This window comes from Musa acuminata, chromosome BXJ3-7, assembly GCF_036884655.1.
Source record: "Musa acuminata AAA Group cultivar baxijiao chromosome BXJ3-7, Cavendish_Baxijiao_AAA, whole genome shotgun sequence".
NCBI classification, from domain to species: Eukaryota; Viridiplantae; Streptophyta; class Magnoliopsida; order Zingiberales; family Musaceae; genus Musa; species Musa acuminata.
The window spans coordinates 8267579-8292132 of record NC_088355.1 but is presented as its reverse complement, the minus strand read 5'-3'; the positions used below and the strand labels follow the sequence as shown (position 1 = coordinate 8292132).

At 39.2% G+C, this 24554-nt stretch overlaps 1 protein-coding gene and 1 long non-coding RNA gene across 2 annotated transcripts; both read right to left on the bottom strand.

Moving 5' to 3' along the window:
- Window positions 1-285: 285 nt before the first annotated feature.
- LOC103991387 (probable histidine kinase 4) lies at window positions 286-9333 on the bottom strand. Its single transcript, XM_009410828.3, has 13 exons — window positions 8698-9333; window positions 8440-8575; window positions 7879-8332; window positions 7135-7368; window positions 6874-7043; window positions 5724-5942; window positions 5437-5623; window positions 5309-5360; window positions 4992-5221; window positions 4650-4748; window positions 3723-4441; window positions 2622-3113; window positions 286-951 (listed from the first exon to the last, which is right to left on the bottom strand). Exons 3-13 carry the CDS (start codon window positions 8158-8160, stop codon window positions 702-704), a joined length of 2934 nt encoding a protein of 977 aa, XP_009409103.2. The 5' UTR covers window positions 8161-8332; window positions 8440-8575; window positions 8698-9333; the 3' UTR covers window positions 286-701.
- Window positions 9334-10868: 1535 nt separating this feature from the next.
- On the bottom strand, window positions 10869-24453 carry LOC103991386 (uncharacterized). Its single transcript, XR_672212.3, has 2 exons — window positions 24363-24453; window positions 10869-11470 (listed from the first exon to the last, which is right to left on the bottom strand). It is a non-coding gene; the product is annotated as an uncharacterized LOC103991386 (long non-coding RNA).
- Window positions 24454-24554: the final 101 nt, after the last annotated feature.

Sequence of the window (24554 nt, the reverse complement as noted above, 5' to 3'; positions counted from 1 at the left end):
CCAAATTAATTCATGGTACAACACATAATTCTAATAAAAACCATTAATACACAATGAAAGGAAACACAAAAAACTGGATTGAACTCTAAGCATAGCTCATTCTCAAACACATTACAAGGTTTTTTGTTGCAAAGAATTACACAGTACAAAATGATTCCAATTTTCTGAGAGCTAAAAAACTGAGAATATGGAACATCCATAGAAGGATCGTCCAACAAGAAATAAGAAAAAACAGAGAAACTGGAGAGGATAGATTAAGCCAAAATTGGATCTTCACCACTGATATATGAAACTCATCTGTCATTGAATGATTCATTTAATGTACTTGTCAGAGCTTGAAGAGCAAAATTATGCTCATTAGAGCTCCCAACAAAAAATCAGCATGAACATCGCAATTTACACCACTGAAATGGTATGGTCTCAGATTTTACATTGCCACACAACATCTATACTATACCTTGCTGCTCAGTGTATTAAACCTCTGATATCTGCTGCTAGTTTCAAATCTACAACAGCTTGATCCAGTGGCTCTGTGAAACTGCCAAGATGAATTACCCTCGAGGGAGATTAAATCTCAAAATCAAGTTGCCTTGATCCTGCCAATTTCCAAGATGCAAGGCACTTTGGACAAGAACAACCTCACATGCTAGGGTGGAGAATTGCACTCTTCGGATGCAGAACATGTGCCGATGTGGATGCTGTCAAGAGTCTGGAATGGGTTGGGAAACCACAAATCTGGCAACTGCTTGATATAGCTGAGCTTCCTCGAAAGGCTTGGAGACATACCCGTCCATTCCGCATTTCACACACTCCTCGTGTGTTGCTTGGATAACATCAGCAGTCATCGCCAAGATAGGTAAGCGCCATTTAGCCTTCACCGAACCTTCTTCCAGAGGAGCTTCTTCATTTGCCTTGTTCTCCATTAGGCGTATCTGGCGTGTTGCCTCAAATCTGACATTTAAGAACATACAATTGTACAATGAATTTCCCATCTTTCTTGAGTGATAACAGATGGATGCATGTTATCTAGCAAATCCAAAGCTTAAATATACACACACTCTCTTATGTGTTCCTAATTTTATACTTCCACTAAAACCTTTAACCGTTCAACTCATGCGAATTAATTACAAAGAGAAGTGACCTAATTACTGATGAGTAAAGGTTGCTGATTGTGCAGTGCAATGGTAAGCGAAGGTGCTCAGTAAAATTCTATGTAGATTGGTAACAAAAGGTTCTACAGTTTGTAATGTATCAGTCAGTCAATTATAACTTCTTAAACCACACTAGAGCATTTTTATATCCTTTTCTTTCACTTGTAAAAGAGACTAATGCATAAAATTCCACACCTGTGAAGATGGCAAAGGATTGAGGGGAACCTCAGATATCATATAGGAATCTGTTTATTTCCTTTTCTTTCACATGTAAAAGAGTGTAATGCATAAAATTCCACACTTAAGAAGATGACAAAGGATTGAGGGGAACCTCAGATATCACGTATGAATCTTTTTGGCTTATGATCATAGTAGTCTTATCAAGAATGGGTGGTGGAGAGGTTGGATTGAATTTGTCCAAAAATAATTAAATTCAGTTTTAGACAAGCTATGGTGTTTGAGAAGTAGGTTAAGTTGGGTCCTTTTTTTTTTTTTTTGGCAAAGGGTAAGTGGTGAAGGCAAGATTTGAGCTAAGAACCTTGCGATAAACCATCAAGGTCATTACCAACTAAACTAGCTGACACCTTTAAAAATATATCCAATGAGGTTTCAAATCCTCAACCCTTGGTAAGAGAATCTGGTACACTACCACTAGACCAATGTTTAAAGTGTAAATAATATTAGTTGAGGTTTTGAACCCTCAACTTTTGGTAAGATAGTCTGGTACACCACCATCAGACCAATGTTTAAGGTGTAAAATATATCGAATGAGGTCTTGAACTCTCAATCTTTGGTAAGAGAGCCTGGTATACCACCACCAGACCAATGTTTAAGGTGTAAAATATATTGGATGAGGTTTTGAACCTTCCACCTTTGGTAAGAGAACCTAGTACCCCACCACCAGACCAAGTTAAGTTGGGTCTTGGTCAACAATCTAACAAATGTCCAAACTCTAACCGATCCAGATCTAGAATTTTGCCTTAGCTATCCATTCTTACAGTAGTGAGCCGGTCACCGATACTAGCATCGCTGAGTCTATCATTGGATGCTTCTCAACCAAGACCTAGCCACCACTGGACTTCTCCCAACCCCAATGACAACAAAAGATGGTCCTGACAGGATCCGAAGCTTTCTAGGTCAATGACAGAGGCAAACTCATCCTTAGTACATAAGACAAGCACTGAGGGTGAAGTTTCGAGGACAGCTGGTCGGGCTTGGGCTGGGGTAAGAGCAGGTGCAGAACCCAAAGCATGCTCCAGGCGCCTCAAACCTGACCCCTCCTACTTGAGTCATAACCTGGTTAAAGATAATTATGATCGATGTAATTTCATAAATAGAATTTTTGCACAACAAAATATGACATTAAGCACAAGAAAACTAAAAGACATGTAACTATGCAATTTCATCAATAGAATAGAAACTTTTGCAACAATGCAAATTTATCAATTGAATTATGCCTAATATCCATACCCATCCATCTCTGGCATCTGCACATCCATGAAGCAAGCATCAAACTTATGTGGGTGTTGGAGCAAGGAAAGAGCACTTTTGCCACTTTCAACGCACACAACCTTTGCGCCATACTTTTTCAGTGCAGCAGCAGCAACCCTAAGATTCACCTTATTATCATCAACCACCAATATGTTCTTCCCATCCAACAAGCCACGGAGGGAAGTTGAACCATTAAGTGTATCTTTATTTTGACATTTTCCCATCCCCAGCATCTGTTGAAAGCATGTTGCTATGGTGCTTGCCCGCAGAGGCTTCACAATTATAGCATCAACATGAGATCCAGCCCTTGTTTTATCAGATTCAATGGTCAATAGAAGAACAACTTTCGGCACAACTTGTATGCGACCAGCTTCTTTGTATTCCAAGAGTTGATTCTGAATATGAACGTCCACCTTTGGATCCCATGAATCTTTCTCAATTAACAATATGGATGGTTGTTTCCCAGGTTGACTGCAGTAATAGCAAAAAATAATAGTGAGACTCCAATAGCATAAATAATGGTGAAAACAAATCAATGGAAGCATAGAAACAACACTTAAATTCTTATTAATCTCATCAACATCAGAATCTTAATATGAAAGTACCAAATATGTATATTATATGTTGATTCACATTGCCAAAAGCCAACTTGCTACTGCTAATCAATAACTGGATCTGATGGTTGTAAAATACAGAAAAAACAATAACATAATAAGATATGATAAAATAATATGTTATTTTTTTCATAATTTAAATTTTAAAATTTCAAAATTTTCAACAAAAACAAGCAACATATATATAAATAAATGCATGCCCCTCAAACTGTTGGGCATACATGATACACAAGAACTTTTGTGTTTATACCAGAAAACAGAAAGGCTCTATGCAAGTTAATAGTTTTGTATATCACCATTGTCAGGACACAATTCTAACCAAATTTCTTTTTTAAAGTCCAATTTAGATGCAACACAAAAACCAATTTCCACGTAGAGCATTTCATAAAATGTTGAGAACTTCAAGAATACCAATTATCAAAAATTGTCACAATAAGAAACAAAGATAGGCATACACAAGGCTCACCTAGAGTTTAAACAATCATTTTGTCCAGATAGTGCACATAGAACTTCATTGCCAGTACTAACATCTTCAATGATTATGCCCAACCTTTGTAGATGGTATTTTGTTACGGCAGCTCTGACTGCTCTCCTGTCAACTAGAGTTACTCTCATTCCTCTAAAACAGGTAGGCAGAACTTCAGAAAGAGATCTCTTTGTATCAACACCAGCACTTTTTCCACATTTCTGGAGGACTGCAGTGAACATAAATGTGCTTCCAACATGAGGCTGACTAATGAAGTTTATTTTCCCACCCATAAGTTCAACCAGACATTTGCTGATGCTCAAGCCAATACCGGTTCCACCATAATTCCTGGAAGTTGAGCTGTCAGCCTGCATAAAAGGTGTGAAAACTCGATCTTGGGCATGAACCGGGATGCCTATCCCTGTATCTTCAACACTAACCATTAGAGTTACTTTATCAGCAATACTTTCAGGAACTGACCCACCTCCAAATGTGCAGGATAGAGATGCCCCATGAGAGAGCAACAACTTAAAACTTTCACATGAATTTCTAGAATCAGCAACTTCTAGACCACTTAATGTATTGAACACAGTAGTGGCTGATTTCTTGTTCACTTCATTGACATGTCCATTTAAACCTGTTTCAGCTGTTGCATTCATCGCCATATTCACATGCTCAACCAAATGAACTTGGACAAAAACATGACCTCTCTCTGTAAACTGTGACAGATCAAAGATAGAAGATCAAGGACACTTCAATTAACGTAAACTAATTTGTAGCTCAGTCTAAGGACTTCAACATACTGTATGATTATGCTGAACTTTATAGTGTCCAATAAGTACAATATTCATCTTGGTACAACCATCTGAAAATTCTACAACAGAGAAAAGAATACAATTTGTGCCTCAAGAAAAAGAGTGTACTCACTTTGACTGAGTTCCCAACAAGATTTGTAATAATTTGCCGAAATCTCCCAGGATCACCCATGAGAATACTAGGAACTCTCTCAGAAACATAAACAGCTAGCTGCACTTGCCAATACAACATAACAAATATTGGGAAGGTCAAAATATAGAATGCAGAATCCACTTAAAATGAATCATGTTGCAGTAGCATGTTTTGAGCAGAATAAAGCAGAAAAGAGATTAACATATATTCAAATGCTCAGATCCATACCAAAATTCCATTAAGATGCCACACATATTACAGCAATAATCAAACAGAATATATGTCCAATATTTTGCAATGAGAAAAGAGGTTATTATTCACCTCAATTCCTTTTTCTCTTGATTTTGCAGAAAACAATGATATCACATCATCTAGGATAGATCGCAGGTCAAATGGAACCGACTCTATCTCTAACTTGCCAGCTTCAATTTTTGCTCGGTCAAGTACTTCATTAATCAACGATATCAGTGCCCTTCCACAGACTTGAGCAGTTTGTGCATAATCCTTCTGAGTTAAATTCAGGTTTGTGTCCAAAAGCATATCGAGCATTCCTACAAATGAAAAAAGCAGTGATCAGCTTTCACATTGTGAAGGCTTTACTCTAAGCTTTTAACAATTTAACGGGGACTAGAGAATACCAAGGACTCCATTCATAGGTGTTCTGATTTCATGAGAGACAGTAGCAAGAAACTGTTGGAACAACAACTGTTGTTTAGATAAACTAAATGTAGACCTTGAAATTCACAAAGAATGTAAAAAATATAACCTGAGATTTAGCAACATCTGCAGCTTCTGCTTGCTTCTTTAGCTCTTCCATTTTACGAAAATCTTCTTTAACATTATCATAGTGACTCCAAGCAGCATAACCTATGTAACCTACCAGCATACAGATCACAAAAATACCAGATGGCGTAGTAATTGATGATAGTGAAACTGGAGGCTTCTCACGGTATCTGCCAAGGGAACCTCAAGATATTAGTCTTACCTAAGTAAGATCTAAAATTAGAATATCTCAAGATGGTGATCCACCACTAAACATGAAGACAGCATTACCTGCACTTCATTTGGTGTTTCCTGAATGGATCTCCAAAGTCAAGCATACTGACATGTGAAAGTAACATGTGATCATCAGGAGGATTGGTTCCATACATTATTAATGGTTCAGATGCATTTGTGACATCATATACATTGACCATGATTTCCTGATTGCCAGCAAGCTGGCGTAATAGATTTTCCACGAGAGACTCAACATCAAAAGCTCCTCCAAGGTACCTGTTCTCCAAAGGTTATCAAACTTGATAAAGAAAGATGATCAAAGAGATAAAGAATATCCCAATATAGAAAATATATAATAAAGAAACCAGCAAAAAGCAAACTATGAATTTTGGTTTGTCAGTTCTTTCCTCTTATTAGAATGTTAGGGAAGCCAAAACCATAAGAGGCTCTCAGTAAATTCTTTTTAAAAGGCTTACAACTAGAAGCCCATATCTCTTTGATAACCTAGTATGCATATATAATTTATGGGTATTCTTAAATAGAAATTGTAGCAAAAATTACACCATCCACAAGGTCACTAATGTATTAACATGTTAGCTTTCTAGCTCTTCATACCGAGTTTAGGCGTTACTGCATTATGTAAATTCCACCAAAACAAATATGGACATGACATACATTCATGATATATGTACTTGGAGGGTATATATATATATATAGCCTGCTGCAATTATTCACTGCTAGCATTGGTTTCGAAGTTTGGCCAATAAAATGACTGAAAAATTTTAGGAGGTCATCAACCCACAGTTATAATAACTTCTATATATACTGGTGAACTGCATTTCCTATGAAGTTAACCTCAAGAGTGTGACAAAGTACAATAATAGTTTTGAGTATGGTAAATAATTACAGTATCAGTGAACATGTACCTTACTGTGTCGCTATGAAATTCAAACAATAGTTTGCACAGACAAAATCAAAAACCATGAATGATGGTAAGGCTCTTCCAGCAGAGATACATATTGTCATACAGCCCAACTCAAAATCGTCTATGCCAGTATATCATATTCTCATTTAACAAACTTACCAACAAATTGTCCAGGTTTGAATGATCCAGTCACATGTGTTCATAATCTAGTTTAGTGATGATCATCTACAAATGAGCAATTAACAACCCTGAAGTGATATAGACAGAAGTAGGTTATCTCACCCTGCAGTTGCTCTCACACGCTCTTCAGCTGTAGCATCATCAGGAAGATCTAACAAATATACAGGAAATGTTAGAACCACACCCAGATGGTTAGACTCCAAAAGTCTGAAGGGCCTTGTAAGAACAGCTTTTCCGGTTGCTCTAGCCCTTAAGATATTTTCACGATCTTCCTACAGTTAGCAGAAAAATATTCATCGCTGGAAGGAACAATAGTGAAGAAATTAAACAAGAAACTAGACAGATTTGATTGCAGTGCACAACCTCTCCGGACATCATATCAAGGGCTTCAATGTAGGAGACAGTCTCCTGAGAGTAAATCACAGGGGCATACTCATCTTGTACAGGAGATGGATCCCGTTTCATAGTCTTGATCATCCAGCCCTGCTGATTCTCAAACAGTTGTCTTTCAGCATGGACAACCCGTTGTGCATAAGCCACACCATTCAACAATGGCCTCTCAAAAGCTGTACTTGCTGTGTAATCTGCAAAAGTCTCCTGAAAGCAAATTCTAATCAGCACACAATCCGAAACCCTATAGCACGATTTGAAATGATACAAAACAGATTGTTTAATGTAAAAGATAAAGTAATGAAGGAAAAGATACAAAAGAAGAGAACATGCTCAAGAAAATAAAAGATAGGAACACCAAGAACCTGAAATAAGATTGACAAAAATTAAAGAACCATATCAATAAAATCAAATAGTGCAATTTGTAAACATCTGTATCTGAGCAACAACGGGGAAAACAACTTAAAAATGGATGATAGAAGCTTTAAGTCACAAAAAAATAAAAAGAAAATGTTTACTAATTTTCAAGAACAAAAAACCAAGAAAAACTAATATAAGATATCTGATGGTTGAGATACTAATCATCACTAACATAATAAATATATTCCTTGGCACCTTACCCAACCAATCCAAGAAATATCAGCAATAACAACAGACTACAGTATCAACCATGAGATCGATAAACCGTATACCAAGACATAGTGCAATTACTCTGACCTGATCAAGGGCGGGTGGGCTTTTCTGGTAGTGAAAGGTCGACACAAGGATCGCTAGAGCATGCACGTGGTTGACACTTACAGCAAACTGCTCCTGCAGCATTCTTGCCCTCTCCTCACACATGCTCGTCAATGTCTCCTCTGCCTTCCTCATGCTTTCTGTCCTCATATGGCAATGCAAACCTATGCAAAAGCCTACCGAAAGCATCACCCAGAGCACCATGATCACATTTCGGTTCCACCACCACCTCTTTTCACCACCCGCCCCCGTCTTCAGACCCATACCACCAGGAACCAACACCCAGCCTCGCCTCCCCCTTTCTTCTTCTTTTTCTGCCGCCAGTTCGTACGAAGAGGTAGAAACCACAGCTTTTTATACCCTTTTCTTTCCTTTTTGATGGAGAGTGAAAATAAGGCAGCCCAGCGACTTCTTCACCATGCTCTAATTCCTCCAACTACAAACATCATTGGAGGGAAGAGTAGCTCACAGAAACCAAAAAGGGGAGATGAAGAGAAGAGATGGGAAAACAACCTAACAGAACCAAGAAAAGAATGCACCTACCTCTTCCAATCTTTAAAGGAATTGGTTGGGGATTAAGGACAAAACAGAGGCAGCTCATCAGTTGTGACATCAATAAACAAAGAATACCCGGCGAGGTTAACAGCGAAGCAGAGCAGGAAGAGAACTCTTTGGTGGACTGCAATGCAACGGAGGCGATGATTCGAGACAAGCCCCTTTCTCGAAGCAACAACTGAATCGAATTCCTGGATTTTCACGAGATATGCAGCAATTAAAATAAAGCTTTACTTTCTGGATTACCTCGGTATTATATTCCCTAAATCTCATCCGTTTGGCCCACCGATTTCTTTATCGATCTCTGGTCGCCTTCGTCCCCCTTCTTCCTTCGCCCCCTCGCCTTAGGTCTCTTCCCCAAGTCAGCGGACGGGGAAGATTCGGGAGCTCAAACAGTACCAAGCCTCCTCCTTTGGCATTCTCTACATCGATCAGAAGAGACACTCCTTTTTCACCGATTCGAAGTCAAGCTGCAACCTTTGTTTTTGTTCTCGATTCTTGGGCGCCAACCCAGCATCAGAAAACCAAACTATCTGCCGAGAAATTCTCCAAGCTCATCCACCAAGCTCCGGTTCAGCTCGAACACGAGACCTTCCGAGCTTGCCCGCAACTAACAGCAGCTCCGGAACAAGCGGAAAGGGCTCCTCCATCTGCCATTTTCCTTAGGTTTCGAGTCCTACCATCGGCCAGCGCCGAGCGAACTCGAATCACTAGGCGTCATCCAGTGATGCGTGGCAACGGAGGGGTGGGGGCATCCGGACGGAGCCTTCCGGTCTGTACACGACTACCCATTAATGGCGGGGAGGGAATCGAGCTCCCTCCGTGGGATCTACAATAAGGGGTTTTTAGGGTTCCTTTGTCTCGATTCTTAGGGCTATTAGGGGTTTGTTATTCCGCCACGGAAAGAAGGGAAAGAAACGAAACAAAAACCATACATATCGCTGTCCAAAAGATTTCGGACGACGACGCCACGTTTGGGAGAGATCGAACCGGTCGCTCAATTACCAAAATAGCCTCACCTCTACTGCTATCGTCCGAGGATTATGCTTCCGTTCTAAGGGTACATTCGTCATCGAATCTTTCTCCTACTTCGCACGATTGACGTCACTGGTCTGTCGAAAGAACACCAACCAGGAAACTTCAGAAAGCGAGATGCCATTGTTCTCTGCGAGGCGTGGGGCCCGCTTCTGCAATCAATGGTACAGCGTTGTTTCTCTGTTCGATGGTTGTCTGAGACAGGTGCCCCTCGCAGATCCCGGGCACGCCTTTTTCGCGGACGGATTTGCCCTTTGATGCGGCGACACAATGGCAGTTATGCCCCCGAAAAGCGTCGACTCTATTTACTATAATACCCTCACTTCAATGGTCCTCTCGCGCCCGATGAGGGTATTCTTGTCATTTAACTTGTCCTCTAGGCGACGCGAAGTTGCGGCTCCGCTCGTCGGAAGTGCGGGACCCGCTCGTTCTACCAATGGGAATCGATCGTTCCATGTCGGTGGCCCGTACGAGACAGGGGATCGACCACCAACCTTTGCACTCGCTTTATCCTCCAAATGACGATTTTACCCCTGTTTCCTATGCAGCGTTGTTGTACCGGATGGTAATTAGGGGAAATGATGGGTGCGGCGCAACGCGACGCGACAAGGGCCTCTGGTCTGCTCACTCGCGGGTGTCGGCATGCGCGAGAGACCACGGTGCGGCCACCGGGGCCCGGCTCGGTTTCATTGCTGCACCTAAGAGGGAGCAAAGTGTGTTAAGCTGAACCGCAGGTCCACCGCATGTACCCTTCACTGCTGTTCTTCCTTTTGTTTGATCGTAGACAAATATGATCTCAATTTGCATCTTGTTCTTTTCCTATGTATTCCTATTCATGATCACGATGAACATTTTTTGTTGTTTTTCTCCCAAAACAAAACAAAAAAAAGAAATAAAACTTATATGGGCATCAAAATATATTTATTACACTTGCATATAAGCTCTCACGAAGCTTAGAGATGAAGCAGCCAAGGATGATTTCTCCTTCTTGGCTGGAGTAGCAGCAGGTCACAGCTTACTGCAGATGCTGCAGAAGTGAGACCTGATGCAATAAAGGTGACTTTTGAGTTGCAGCAGAGTCACATCTTGAAGCAACTTTATTGGCTATCCCCAGTGCTTTATAGCTGGGAGATTATTCCCTCAGATCTGCTGAGGGCACATCACATTTGAGCCTTGATTGAATTTGATTTTGTATTTGCCAAGTTGATCCACTTGCAGAATCCAGTATGCAGAGCTGAAAACTGGATGGCTGTGGTGATTGGGATGACATGAATGGAGGACACTCTGATGCTTCAATCTATCTACTATTCATCTGTTTATATGAAAAAAGAGATTGAGCTGAAGCTTGCTTCTGAAAAAGTGCTCGGTGAGACTCACATATCTGAACAATGAAATGGAAATGATTTTGCCTACTTCCATCAGCACAATCGTTTAGTATTTTGGCTTATGTTCAGCTGAACATGGATGATTCTTTCATCATCAAACACAGGTTCATGAGGCTTCAGGAGCTGATCAATGGAAACACAAAAGTGAGAGTTGCCATCAATGGATGGAAGACTCCCGATGATGAGAGTATTGTCGGCAGAACACTGTGGAAGATTTGATGAGGGAGGGGGGGACAAAATGTTGTGGGTTTAGGGAAAAAGGAGGGGAAATAAAGTAGGATCACATTCTTAATTCAAATCCTAGATAATGGAAGAACATGAAGCTCCATGTCATCAGTCAAAGCTTTAGGGAGACACATAGGGCCATGGTGCCATTCCTGTTCTTCTGCGACGCAAGATTTAGCACCCGATCTGATACCTTTTGACACCATTAGTACTTGGCGATGGGGAGATGGTCCTCATGGTCTTCTTCTTCTTCTTCTTCTTCTTCAACTCTGCCTTCCTTTCCTTGCAACCAAATGAAGGAACTCCATGTTTTGATTTCTAGTCCTCACCCTCTGTTGGTTCTTTCTCTGCCTCATTCATGCTTGCGAGTAACTCTGGATGATCAAGATCGAAAGGCATATAAAGTATTCACTCTCTTCACATGTCAATTACTTAACAGGCCGATCATGCATGTGTTGAGTTGTAATTTATGCTGTGTTTTGCACAAGTGCCACAAAAGTTTGAGATCTGAACAATAACTTCATTAGTTTTGGAATAGACATGTTTTGAAAAGAATAAGAAAAGGAATGCTATGAATAAGGAGAATCTGAAGTAATGTTGATTATATCTCATTTGCGATTATGTGTTGCTGTTCTAATTGTTGGTCATTTAGCTACCAAAATGATATGTTGTTTAGGTTGCAGGGAGTTCAATTCAGATGTGCTCAATATCAAGACATGTTGTGATCTATCACACTGGAGGCCACAAAAGGTTGGGACTCAAAAGCTGTGCAGAACAGAGTTCAGAAGCTTGGAGGCTTCCTTGGTTCCAATCATGGCAAACCTGTGTGACCTGATATGAAGTTGGACATCCTGTGTCAATATTAAGTGGTGATGTACTGTTTGACACTTAATATTATGTATTTTTAAGATATGGCATTAGCAAACATTCTTCACATCATAATTACTTTAGTCTCTAAGGAATATTTATCGAATACGCTCTGATCTTCGACATCAAATTTATATTGAAAATGATCTTTGAATCAGATTATATCGAATAATTAAAATAAAAAATAAAACATCAGTGTTATACTTGATAAATCAAGAGGACAGACAGTATATAATGCCAAGACTTCATAAATCAAGAGGACAGGACATGCTTGAGAGCAATGAATGAAGACCTTGTTGTCACTTTCTTCCCACCTAGAATCATGGAGAGGGGAGAAATCTGCAAAAGAAACATCTATAATGGGGACATGTGATCTCCTCACATGGTCTTGATATTGCCTTTGTCACAAAGACATTGAGTGGACCATAGAAAAAGAAAACACTTCCTCCATTTTCTCTACACAGAGACATTGAGTGGACCATGGAAAACCTTCCTCCATTTTCTACAGGCTGCTCCTCTGACCTAATCTCCTTGTCAGGGTGCAGGATCTTGATGGTGACACTCATCCCTCACCAACCACTGAGCGCACTCTGAACGTTGAGTGCCTCCCTGCAGTACATACAGTGATGGAAGCATATATGTGGAGCTTGTGCTCCTCTCTCTCAGGCATGGTAACTTTCCAAGCCAAATTAGGAGACATAAGCATCCACATTGAATCAACAGTCAAAGTGTCAGACTACCTCTGTCAGAGGATAAATATTAGAGTACAAGCAAGCTTTTGAGGACAACCTTCCACTTCAAGGTTGGAGCGAGAGTAAGTAATATTAATAGGAGGTAAGTAAGCTTGCATGTGGTGTGTCGATGTGTAATCACCCATTTGATTGTCTTATTAGTTTTATTAATCCATAATTATTGATAAAAATACTAAAGTTCATAGTTACTAATATTATTATACTCGAGAATATAAAATCAACTGGTCATTATTCGTCACATTAAATATCATATTAAAACAACGTTCTCCTACTGGAAGCCTAAAAAGCAACTCGGGTCAATTATTGAGTTACTAGATTATTAAGTTACCTCTTCGATGAAATATTCATAAGAATATTCCTAGAAGAATAAGAGGTGATTCAGATCGGTTATGAATTATCTCCCCTATGAAATATTCACAAGAATATTTTAAGAAAATCAAGAGGTAATTTGAATCAACTACCCTTCTCTGTAGGATCTTCATAAGATATTCTTTCCTTCTTAGCTCTAGATTAGAGGGAGAAGAAAAAAAAAAGAAAATATGTAACTAAATACTAACTTGAGATTGGAGAGATCGGCTCAGGAAACCCCTCTCGACCTTGGTCCTTGTGTAGGAATGAAACTGGAGAATCCCTGCTCTACCCTGAGAGACTCCTCGCATCCGAATCAAGGCCACGTTGTACTGATAAAGACATCAATAATATTTTTTCTTAATATTTTGGCACTAAAATTAAGGCTCGATGTCAAGCATCCACAGGTCGACCCTATTTGCGAACATCCGAGTGAGACAGTGCTTCCAACCCATAATGTTTTCACTAAAATAGGGTAACAACCACCCTTTCCCTATATGGATGCATCCACCTCACCACAAATACCACTATAATATTGGCATTCACTTAATGACCATAGACCTTCATTTTCGTGAGTGTTCGCTGACCATCTCCTCATTCCTACTGAGGCGTTCCTGAATCTCACCTAGTAGATGCAAGCACTAGTCGGCATAATATAAGTAGTCACTCCACTCCTAACATAGTCAGACTAATAAGTGACACCACTATCTCAACCATCGATGACAATTCCACAACCATCGATGTCAACATCCATTGGCATCCTTCTGTCTAACAGACTAATAGCCCCTCTCGAGCATCCGTAACCCATCGAACCACTAGTTGAGATGGCTCCCCGCTCCCCAATCGTGAAATTCAATAGGCTACCCCACCACCGCTCCACTCCACTTGAGTCTGAGACCCACTCGATTGACTCAACGACTAATTTCTTGAGGATCTGATTACAACAAATGGATCGGCGCCTAGAAGAAATGTGTCACGACTTTCATGAATCTAGGGGTGAGGGGCAGGTCGACTCCACACCGGGTCAGTCCCCATTTATTCAAAATATACAAGAGGAGCCAATCCCTACAAATTTTCACATCCCGTTGTTGGAAACCTTTAACGGTGCTACTAACCTAGTAGAGCACATTGCTACCTTCCCGACTTAGATGTCGATATATGTTACCTCAAATGGCCTAATACATCGTGCCTTCCTAACCACCTTAAGGGATTCGATAAGAGAGTGGTATGCTTGTCTAAAATAGTTTTCTATTAGTGCTTTTACTCAACCAGTGAATGAGTTCAAACTCTAATTCCTCGAGAACGTGCACTCGAGGACCAGGACAACAATGTTTCTAGTATTAAGACAAGGCAAGGAGGATGTTGGGAAACCTAGGATAGCATCATATACACAGTGGGAAAATAGAAAATAAAAATATCAAATTTTCTGCATAAAAGGGTTTCTCGTCGTCGTGCAAAGATTGGTGCGCAAAAACCCGTAAAACCGAAAACTACGCATATATAAATAATGTGTTACCTAAGGAAATCGTATATCACTAAAAACTAACATATCTGTAGGGGAGGATGAAGGAGGTCAATTGTCCTCCTTTGTAGTGGTGATCTACATGGCAGATGCGACGAAGATGCTCCTCAAATAGCTGCATGACCTTCCTCTCCACGCGCATCACGTGAACAAGAAGGGGTTGCCCCTTCTTGCTATCCACACGACTCAAATTTGGGTTGTTGGCTAAGGAGGAGAGGGAGGGAGGAGTATAGGAGGTGGCAGCCAAAAGGAGTCTAACTTATAACCCCTTTGGTTCCCTCCTATTTATAGAGGTCCCTATCAACTTAACCCTAATGGATCCTGCCATATTGGATACTAGATCTCCATCTAAATATTTGAGCCTCTTGGATTAGTGGATTTCTACCCAATAATCTTTCGTTAGCTCTTATTGGATCTTATCTATAAGATCCAATAATTTATGAGTTTACTGGGTATCCAATAAGATAGAGGCTTCAGTAGATATCTTATATCTAAACCTTCACTCATCGTAACACCTATCATATGTGTGTGATCCTCTAAACCCAATATCGAGTTGGTTATGAGTCATACATATTAGGCTTTTTTATGACTTAGTGAATTATCGACTCATCGACTACAGACGTACTAGGCGACTACGGACGTACTAGGTCACTACACTACAGTCCCCAAACGATATAAAGAAATCCAATCCATTGGATCTATATGTTCTGAATTACTGTGTATCTATAGTCTCTCATCCATATAATATCCTAGAGACTATATACTGGGCATGGTGCTGTTAGGCCCATACGGAATCTACTTGAGTCTCGCTCTAATCGGATTCTCCCGGAGAACTCTTTTCCTCTTAATCTGAATAACCTTGGCCAGGGATTTGCCTAAGCAAAAACATAAAGGATATTCCTCTCATGACGTCGAGAGCAGATTATTCTCTTATCGATACTCAATTGCCCTCGTGAGATTGGTTGCCACTCTCGATCACTGGTTGTGCTAGATTTGGAACTTCCAAATATATAAGTTAAATATTAAAGAGTGGAGTACTCATATAGGACATCATTGATATATTAAGTCTAAGGACTAAATACACAATTGGGGTGGCAGAATTATTATTTGACAATGAGGTATCATCAATCATCCAGCATTTTGTGAACGGATCAATCAATGAACTCATTCTCCAATAAGGACTACATTGTATCTCTAGTGTCCCCATACGAGCAGCTATGAGACCAGCCGCTTCCATCATATGGATGGGTATGTCCCTCTCAAATAACCTACAACCAAAATTATTTATGGTATATGTTTAAAGGCGAATCGATCTCATTATTGTGGTCTCATTATGATCCGCTTTCCATTGCGTAGATAAAAAAATATCACAATATATATAACAAGCAACATAAAGTGAAAAAATACTAATAAATAATAATAAATAAAAAGAGTATGTATCATGTCATATGTATCATGATATCACATGTACAACGGAAGAACATAAAGCAAAATCATAAATTTCTCAAAGATGTGTTCGTCGTCGTATGAAGATTGATGCGTAAAATCCATAAAATAAAAAACTACATATATGAAAGATTGTGTTACCTAGGGAGATCGTATATCCCTGATTCCTTGTAAATCTCTCAAAGAGGGTGAAGGAGGTCAAGTGTCCTCTTATCTAGTGGTGATCCACACAACACAACTACAATGATGCTCCTCAAAACTCCAAGCCTACTATTTAAGGAGGAGAATGGGAGAAAAATAGGATATGCGACCTAAAAATGCTTTAGCCTATGAACTATTGGTTCCCTCCTATTTATATAGGTCCCTTGTCAACTTAACCTGAATAGATCATACCCTATTGGGTATTGGATCTCTATCCAACTACCCAAGCCTCTTAGATTAGTAGGTCTCTATCCAATAATCTCTTATCAGCTCTTATAGGATCTCATCCATAGGATCCAATAATTCATAGGCTTATTGGATATCCAATAAGATAGGGGCTCCGGTGGATATCTCATATTTGAACCTCTACTCATCGCAATGCCTATCATATGTGTGTGTGACCCTCTAGGCCCAATATCGAGTTAGTTGTGAGTCATAACTATCAGAACTCCTTCTGACTCAGTGAATTATTATCTCTATAATAATTCACTCGACTCATCGACTACGAACGTACTAAGCCACTATGCCGCAATCCCCAAACGATACAGGGGAATCCAATCCATTGGACTTGTCTGGCCTCAGTTATCATGTACCTATAGTCCATTATCCATCTAATATCCCAGAGACCGTATACTGGGCATGGTGTTATCATACCCATATGGTTTATACTCGAGTCTCACTCTAATCGGATTCTCCTAAAGAACTCTTTCTCTCTCAATCCGAATGATCCTAGCCAATGATTTGTTTGAGCAAGAACACATGAGATATTTCTCTTATGACACCGAGAGTATATGATCCTCTATCGACACTCAATAGTCCTCGTAAAGTTGGCTACCACTCTCAATGATCGGTTGAGCTAGATCTAGAACCTCTAGACCTTTAAATCTAGTATCAAAGAATGAAGTACTCATACATTACACCCTTAGTGTCTCAAGTTTAAGGACCAGATACACCACTAGGACTACGGAATCACTGTCTGACAATAAGGCATCATCAACCATTCAGCATTCCATAAGCGGATCAATCAGTGAATTCATTCCCCAATGCGCACTTGTATTGTATCCCTAGTGTCCCCACACGAGCAGTTATGAGACCAGCTGCATCCATAATATGGACAGATATACAACACACCACTCTGTCCGATTATCTCGATGTCCCTCTTGAGTAACCTTTGACAGGGATTATTTATGATTTGTGCTTAAAGGCGAATCAGTCTCATTATCGTGATCTCATCACGATCCGATTCTCATTTCACAAATCCATGGACATCATAATATATTCAAGTAACAGATAATATAAAGTGATAAAATATCAAATAATTATAATTAACAAAAAGACTGCATGTCAAATCACACGGGTCATCACTCACGTGATTGGCTTGTAGGATATGACTAGCATCACTCACATGATTGGCTTGCAGGGCACCTATGATTGACAATCTCCCACTTGACCTAAAGTCAATTACTTATGTGTCGGATCCTCATCAGACCCTTGTGACGCTCAAAGACAATATGAGACAACGACTTCATTAATGGATATACGATGTTATCTTCGGATGGAACTTTTTTCACTACTATATCTCCACGGGCAATGATCTTTATAATCAGGTGGAACCTCCTTAAAATGTGCTTGGACTTCTGATGAGACTTGGGTTCCTTTGCTTGAGCAATCGTCTCATTTTTGTTGTAATATAAGGAAATTGACTCCTCGATGCTTAGTACGACTCCTAGATCTGTGATAAACTTTTTCATTCAAACTTCCTCCTTTGCTGCTTTTGTTATAACATTGTACTCCGCTTCTATAGTCGAGTCAGTAGTAGTATCTTGCTTGGAACTCTTACAGCATACAACTCCTCCATTCAAGGTAAATACATACCCTGAGTTAGACTTGCTATCATCGACATCGAATTGAAAACTCGAGTCTGTGTATCTCTCAACCCTAAGACTACTTCCTCCATGTACTAGTAAATGACCCTTAGTCATTCTCAAGTACTTAAGGATACATTTTACTATCATCTAGTGTTCTAAACTTAGATCCATCTGATATTTGCTCGTAACACTTAGAGTATATGCTATATCAAGTTTGGTACATAATATATCTTACATGATAGATCCTATCGCTGAAGCATAGGGCATTATATCTATGTCTGTCCTTTCTTCAAGAGTATTTGGGGACATACTTCTAGAAAGTGATATCTCATGTCTCATCGATATGAGACATCTCTTAGAATATTTTATGTCAAACCTTTTGACAATGCTATGTACCTATATTGGGATAAGCCAAGCATCATCTTGGATCTATCTCTATAGATCTAAATCTCCAAGATATAGGATGTTTCCTTTAGGTCTTTTATGGAAAAATGTTCAAATAGCCAAGCTTTTGCTATGGAGAACATTCATACATCATTCTCAATTATCATGATGTTATCCACATATAACACCAAAAATATGATAATGTTGTTATTTACCTTCCTGTACACACAATGTTCATTTTTGTTCTTAATGAAGTCATAAGATCTAATTACCTCATCACATCTTATGTTCCAACTTCGGAAAGCTTTCTTTAGTCCATAGATGGACCTAAGCAACATGCATACCTTATTTAGACTTTATTTGGACACAAATCCCTTAGGCTGTATCATATACACCTCATCGAGGAGGTTGCCATTGAGGAATATAGTTTTCATGTCCATCTGTCAGATCTCATAATCATAATGTGCTACAATAGTCAATAGAATTCATATTGATTTTAGTATAGCTACGAGTGTGAATGTTTTGTCATAGTTAATACCTTACCTTTAATGATACCTCTTAGCCACTAGCCTTACTTTATAGGTCTTTATTTTTTTATCTAATTTGATCTTCTTTTGAAGATCCTCTTGCAACCAATGGATACGATACCCTTAGGTACATCAACTAGATTCCAAACCTTGTTGGAGTATATGAAATCTATCTTCAGAATTCATGGCTTCTTACTACTTCCCGGAGTCTATACTCGTAATAGTCTTCTCGTAGGTCTAAGAATCAATATTTTCAACATTCATTATTCTGATATGTCTCATATATCTCTCAGGAGGATGGGGTACTCTGCCAAACCTACGTAAAGTCAAAAATTGTGTGTTAGATACCTAAACAAACTTGGGCTATGGAGTGGTGCTTGAGCTAGGTTCTCGAACCTTGCTCAACTTTATCATGCTCCTACTATCTTCACAAAAAATATGTTCCTTCACAAAAAATATGTTCATTCTCAAAAAATATTGCCCTCTTGGCTATAAAGACCTTTTGGTCCTTGGAGTGATAGAAATAATACCCACAAGTTTCTTTTGGGTATCCCACGAACTTGCACCATTTCGTTCTTGATTTCAACTTATCAGGGTTGTATCTCCTAACGTGGGTGGAGCAACCCCAAATCTTAACAATCTTAAGATCAGACTTCTTCTATTTTCATATCTTATATGGTATAGACACTATCGACTTAGTCAGAACTCTATTAGGAAGGTAAGCTACAGACTCTATGGCGTATCCTCAGAATGAGATGGGTAGGTTGGCGAAATTCATCATGGACTACACCATGTCAAGCAGCGTGTGATTTCTCCTTTTCGATATACCATTAAGTTGAGGTGTATAATGAGGTATCCATTGGGATAGAATCACATGGTTCTTAAGGAACTATGTGAACTTTTTACTTAAGTACTCACATCCTCAATATGATCGAAGGGTCTTGATACTCTTTCCAGTATGATATTCTACCTCATTCTTATATTCCATGAATTTCTCAAATGTCTCGAATTTGTACTTCATCAAGTACATATATCCATACCTAAAGAAATCATCAATGAATGTAATGAAGTAAGAATAACCTCTCATGACTTGAGTAGACATGAGACCACATACATCACTATGTATGAGTTCTAACAACTTAGTGGCTCTCTCTCCGGTTTCACTAAATGGAGAGTTGGTTAATTTTCTATGAAAGCAAGACTCGTAAGTCGCATACGACTCATAGTCGAATAGATCTAAGTATCCATCATTCAACAATTTTTGAATTCTTCCTTTGTAGATATGATCTAGCCTACAATGTCATAGGAACGCATTGTTCACCTCATCTCGTTTCCTCTTGGTCGCACTTATATTCATAATATTTGGAGCAATATCTAGCATAAATAAGTCATTATATAATGTTTCTCTAGTGTTAGATCTTGTCATCCAATATAATTGAACAACTATTATTTTTAAAAACAAATTTATATCCTCTAACTATCAAACATGAAATGAAAATAATATTTTTGATAATAGAAGGAACGAAATAACATGCATCTAACACAATAATAGCTCCAACAGACATGTAGGGTGACATCGCCAACATCTACTGTAGTAACTTTTGTTCCATTGCCCATCTTGAGGTTCATCTCGTCTCTCGTCAATCTCTTAGGTCTTGTCATAACTTGCAACGAATTACAAATGTGATGAGAACTATCAGTATCCAATACCATGTGTTATTGTAAGAATTTGACAAATGAAGACCAATTATGAATGTACTTGAAGTTTCTCCAAACTTCAGTTTCGCCTTTTCTGCAAGGTATTCTTTGTAGTTCCTCTTCCGATGCCTATCTTTGTAGCTTCTTTTGATCATTGGTGGAAAGAATACTAACAACGATACTTAAAATACTTCAAAGATACAACTAGTATATGTTGGGAAATCTAGGGGGCGACATCACATGTGCAGTGGAAAAACATTAAAAACAAAATCTCTAATTTCCCAAAGATGTGTTCGTCATCGTGCGAAGATTGGTGCGCAAAATCCGTAAAACAGAGAATTGCATATATTAAAGATTGTGTTACATAAAGAGATCGTATATCCCTGAATCCCTACATATCTCTAGGAGAGGGTGAATGAGGTCAAGCGTCCTCTCTAGCGACGATCCACACAACAAGGTTGCGACGATGCTTCTCAAAACTCCAAGCCTGCTATATGAGGAGGAGAAGGGTACTAGAATAGGAGAGATAACCCAAAAATGCTCTAGCCTATGAACTATTGGTTCCCTCATATTTATAGAGGTCCCATATCAACTTAACCATAATAGTTCCTACCCTAATGAGTATTGGATCTCCATCTAACTACCCAAGCCTCTTAGATTAGTGGATCTATATCCAGTAATATCTTATTGGCTCTTATTAGATCTCATCCATAGAATCCAATAATTCAGAAACTTATTGGATATCCAATAAGATAGGGGATCCGGCGGATATCTCATATCTGAACCTCTACTCATTGCAACGTCTATCATATGTGTGTGACACTCTAGGCCCAATATCGAGCTGGCCGTGAGTCATACATATCAGAACTCCTTCTGGTTTAGTGAATTATTATCTCCATAATAATTCACTTGACTCGTCGACTACGGATATACTATGCCACTACACCGTAGTCCCCAGACGATACAAGGGAATCCAATCCATTGGACTTGTTTGTCCTTAATTACTGTGTGCCTATAGTCCCTCATCCATCTAATATCTTAAAAATCGTATACCGGTTGGCCCCAATAATAATAATCACTAGTACACACATAAAATGGTTGGCTACCACTCACGATGACCGATTGTGCTACATCTAGAACCTCCAAACCTATAAGTCCGGTATCAAAGAATGGAGTACTCATACAGAAAATCCTTGGTATCTCAAGTCTAAGGATCAGATACATCGTTAGGACTACGAAATCGTTGTCTGACAATAAGGCATAATCAACCATCCAACATTTCGTAAGCGGACCAATTAGTACCGGAAAGTTAGGATAAAAAACAATCATTCTAATCTTACCATTTTTTTTTTATTTTTTTTTGGAGACTTTGCATTGAGTGAACATCAAAAGGATTATTTTTTAGTCCTTTTCGGTTAAGAGGGACTAAAGGAACAATTTATATAGGAATGATGGCAGTAAGCCCAAAGTTGCTGAAGTTTTAGTAAGATACCACCATGGTTAAGACTTTGTCCGACTAAAATCCCATTGTAGATATTTTAAGGAAGGAGTTGGTCCGGATGGCAGGGCTTTAGTTTCCATTATCTGACTAAAATCCCATTGTGGATTCCATAGATATTTTAAGCAAGGAGTTGCTCATAAAGATATATGAGGTATTTTATGGATTGAAGACCTGAAGGTTCAATAAAGAAAATGTGAGGGATAATGTATTTTAGGCATCAGCTGATGGACTACGATATACTGATATCTTTTTTAGTGGATCGTGGTTTTGATGGAAAACTGTAGAAGAATATGCCGCTTTGTGAGGATGACTTTTTTATTGGAGTAGGATGGGACAGAGTTGAAGCTAAGGTCCACTGGTAGGAGAATTACTCGTGCTCATGAATGGTGGTTTCTTGCTATTTCATCTCTGAATAACTAAGTTTCCCTGTCACATTGTTGTTCTTCTATTTTTCATAGTTTCTCCCCCACTTCAATCGATCATACTTTAAAATTGCTACAGTTATCTGGGGCACTTCATAGACGAATAGGAAATATTGCTCTGAGGTTTTGAGTCATTTGAGGGAACAAACGAATGGGTTGTTCAAATCATTCATTGCAGTAGCAGCCATGAGCGATCTCATCAAAATTGTTCAAATCATGACTACAACCATTTTCAAGATTATTCCAATCATGAAGACTGTGGCCACCATTGAGACTTGGGATAGCAACCACAACATGCATGATCCAAGAAATGTACGATGTTAAAGAATACATGCAAGAAATGTTCAAGTACTTTGCAGTGCCAACTTCTATATTTTGTTGAAGGATTCATAGATTTCCTTCTTGCATGTATTGGTCACATTGAGGAAGAAAACTGTACAGCTGAGTGTCTCAAGTGTCTCGCACTTACTAAGTAGCATGATAGACACAACCAAAGTAATCACAGAATCAGATGGTGAGAATGACAGAGAATCAAGAGGATGTCAGAGGTGGAGCCTTTTTAACTAATTTGCAGGTACTGCCATGCACATTGATTTTGAACTAATTTGTCCTCCCTCTGAGCTACTTTGCTTGCTGGTAGTACATAAGTTTATGTTATGATGTATTTGGTTTGAAGTCAAGAATCCTCCTGTTTGTTCTTTTGACATCTAAATGGTGGATTATTTGGTTTAGCAAAGGGATGCTCTGGCTTCCTTCAAGAGCTGCTTCCTTCCATTCAGGTATACTTTTGTTTTTGAGCTTAGTCCAGATTTTGTCCTACACTATCCTTTTGCAGAGTATTAAGAATTGAAAGCCTACAATCACTCTTTCTTTTCCTCTGCAGTGATCATGCAGGAAGAAGACATTGTACCAACAAGAAACAAAGGTGATGGACTAAATGAAAGGAGCATTAGGTCTCAAGTTGAAGAGGCTGGACCCTCCCCCACCCAATATTCAAACCCTCTAAGTTCAGCAGATGCCTTCCCATGTTGGAACTGGGACCAATGGCATCATCCTACTCATCTTTTCTCATTGTCATCATTGTAATCTGGTTACTGTTTTGAGTGCAACAGATAATAATGGAATATAATTCAGCATACTCATATGTTCCCTAAATGATCTGTTTTGCCTTGATCAATAACCTCTGGGGGTACCACATGTGTTTGATGATTGAAGGGCATAACAATGTCCACCTTCATTCTCAAGCAAAACTTGTATCATAATTAGGGAGATGGAAGAAGATGCCGTCATACCCCTTACTGGAACATGAATGGTCTGTAGATTTCAACTCTCTTAGAATAATATGGTCTAAGAAGAGCATGACAGGTGGTAACCTCAAAATGAAGACCACAATCTTTTGGGAAGATGTTTACTCAAATCACATTAAAGATTCATTGCCTGCCACCAGTATTACCCAACAAAACCATGCTCACCACCTGATTGTTCCTTTAGTCCCTCTTAACCGAAAAGGACTAAAAAATCATCCTTTTGATGTTCACTCAATGCAAAATCTCCAAAAAAATAGATGTAAAGATTGGAATGGTTGTTTTTTATCCTAACTTTCCAGCACAACCACGAGACAATACTAGAAAGAGAAAGAAAAGAAATCAAAATTTCACCAAAGAATTAAGGCATCCAAACAAGACCAAAGAGGAAACGTAGTAAGGAGAGATTGTGGAGGCGACAATTACCTACGGTCCAGCAGGGGCACCGTTGCTCCTTCCAAAGGAGCGAGAGAGGTCGGGAAGACCGGAAGGAGGCGAGCCGAGGGGTAATGACAGGACGACCGAACCATTTGCTCGTGTGAAGCACGTGCCTTCAAATAGCTTGTGCGAAAAGACAATTGTATTCCTCATTTATCCACGTCGGCAAGAGGAAGGACC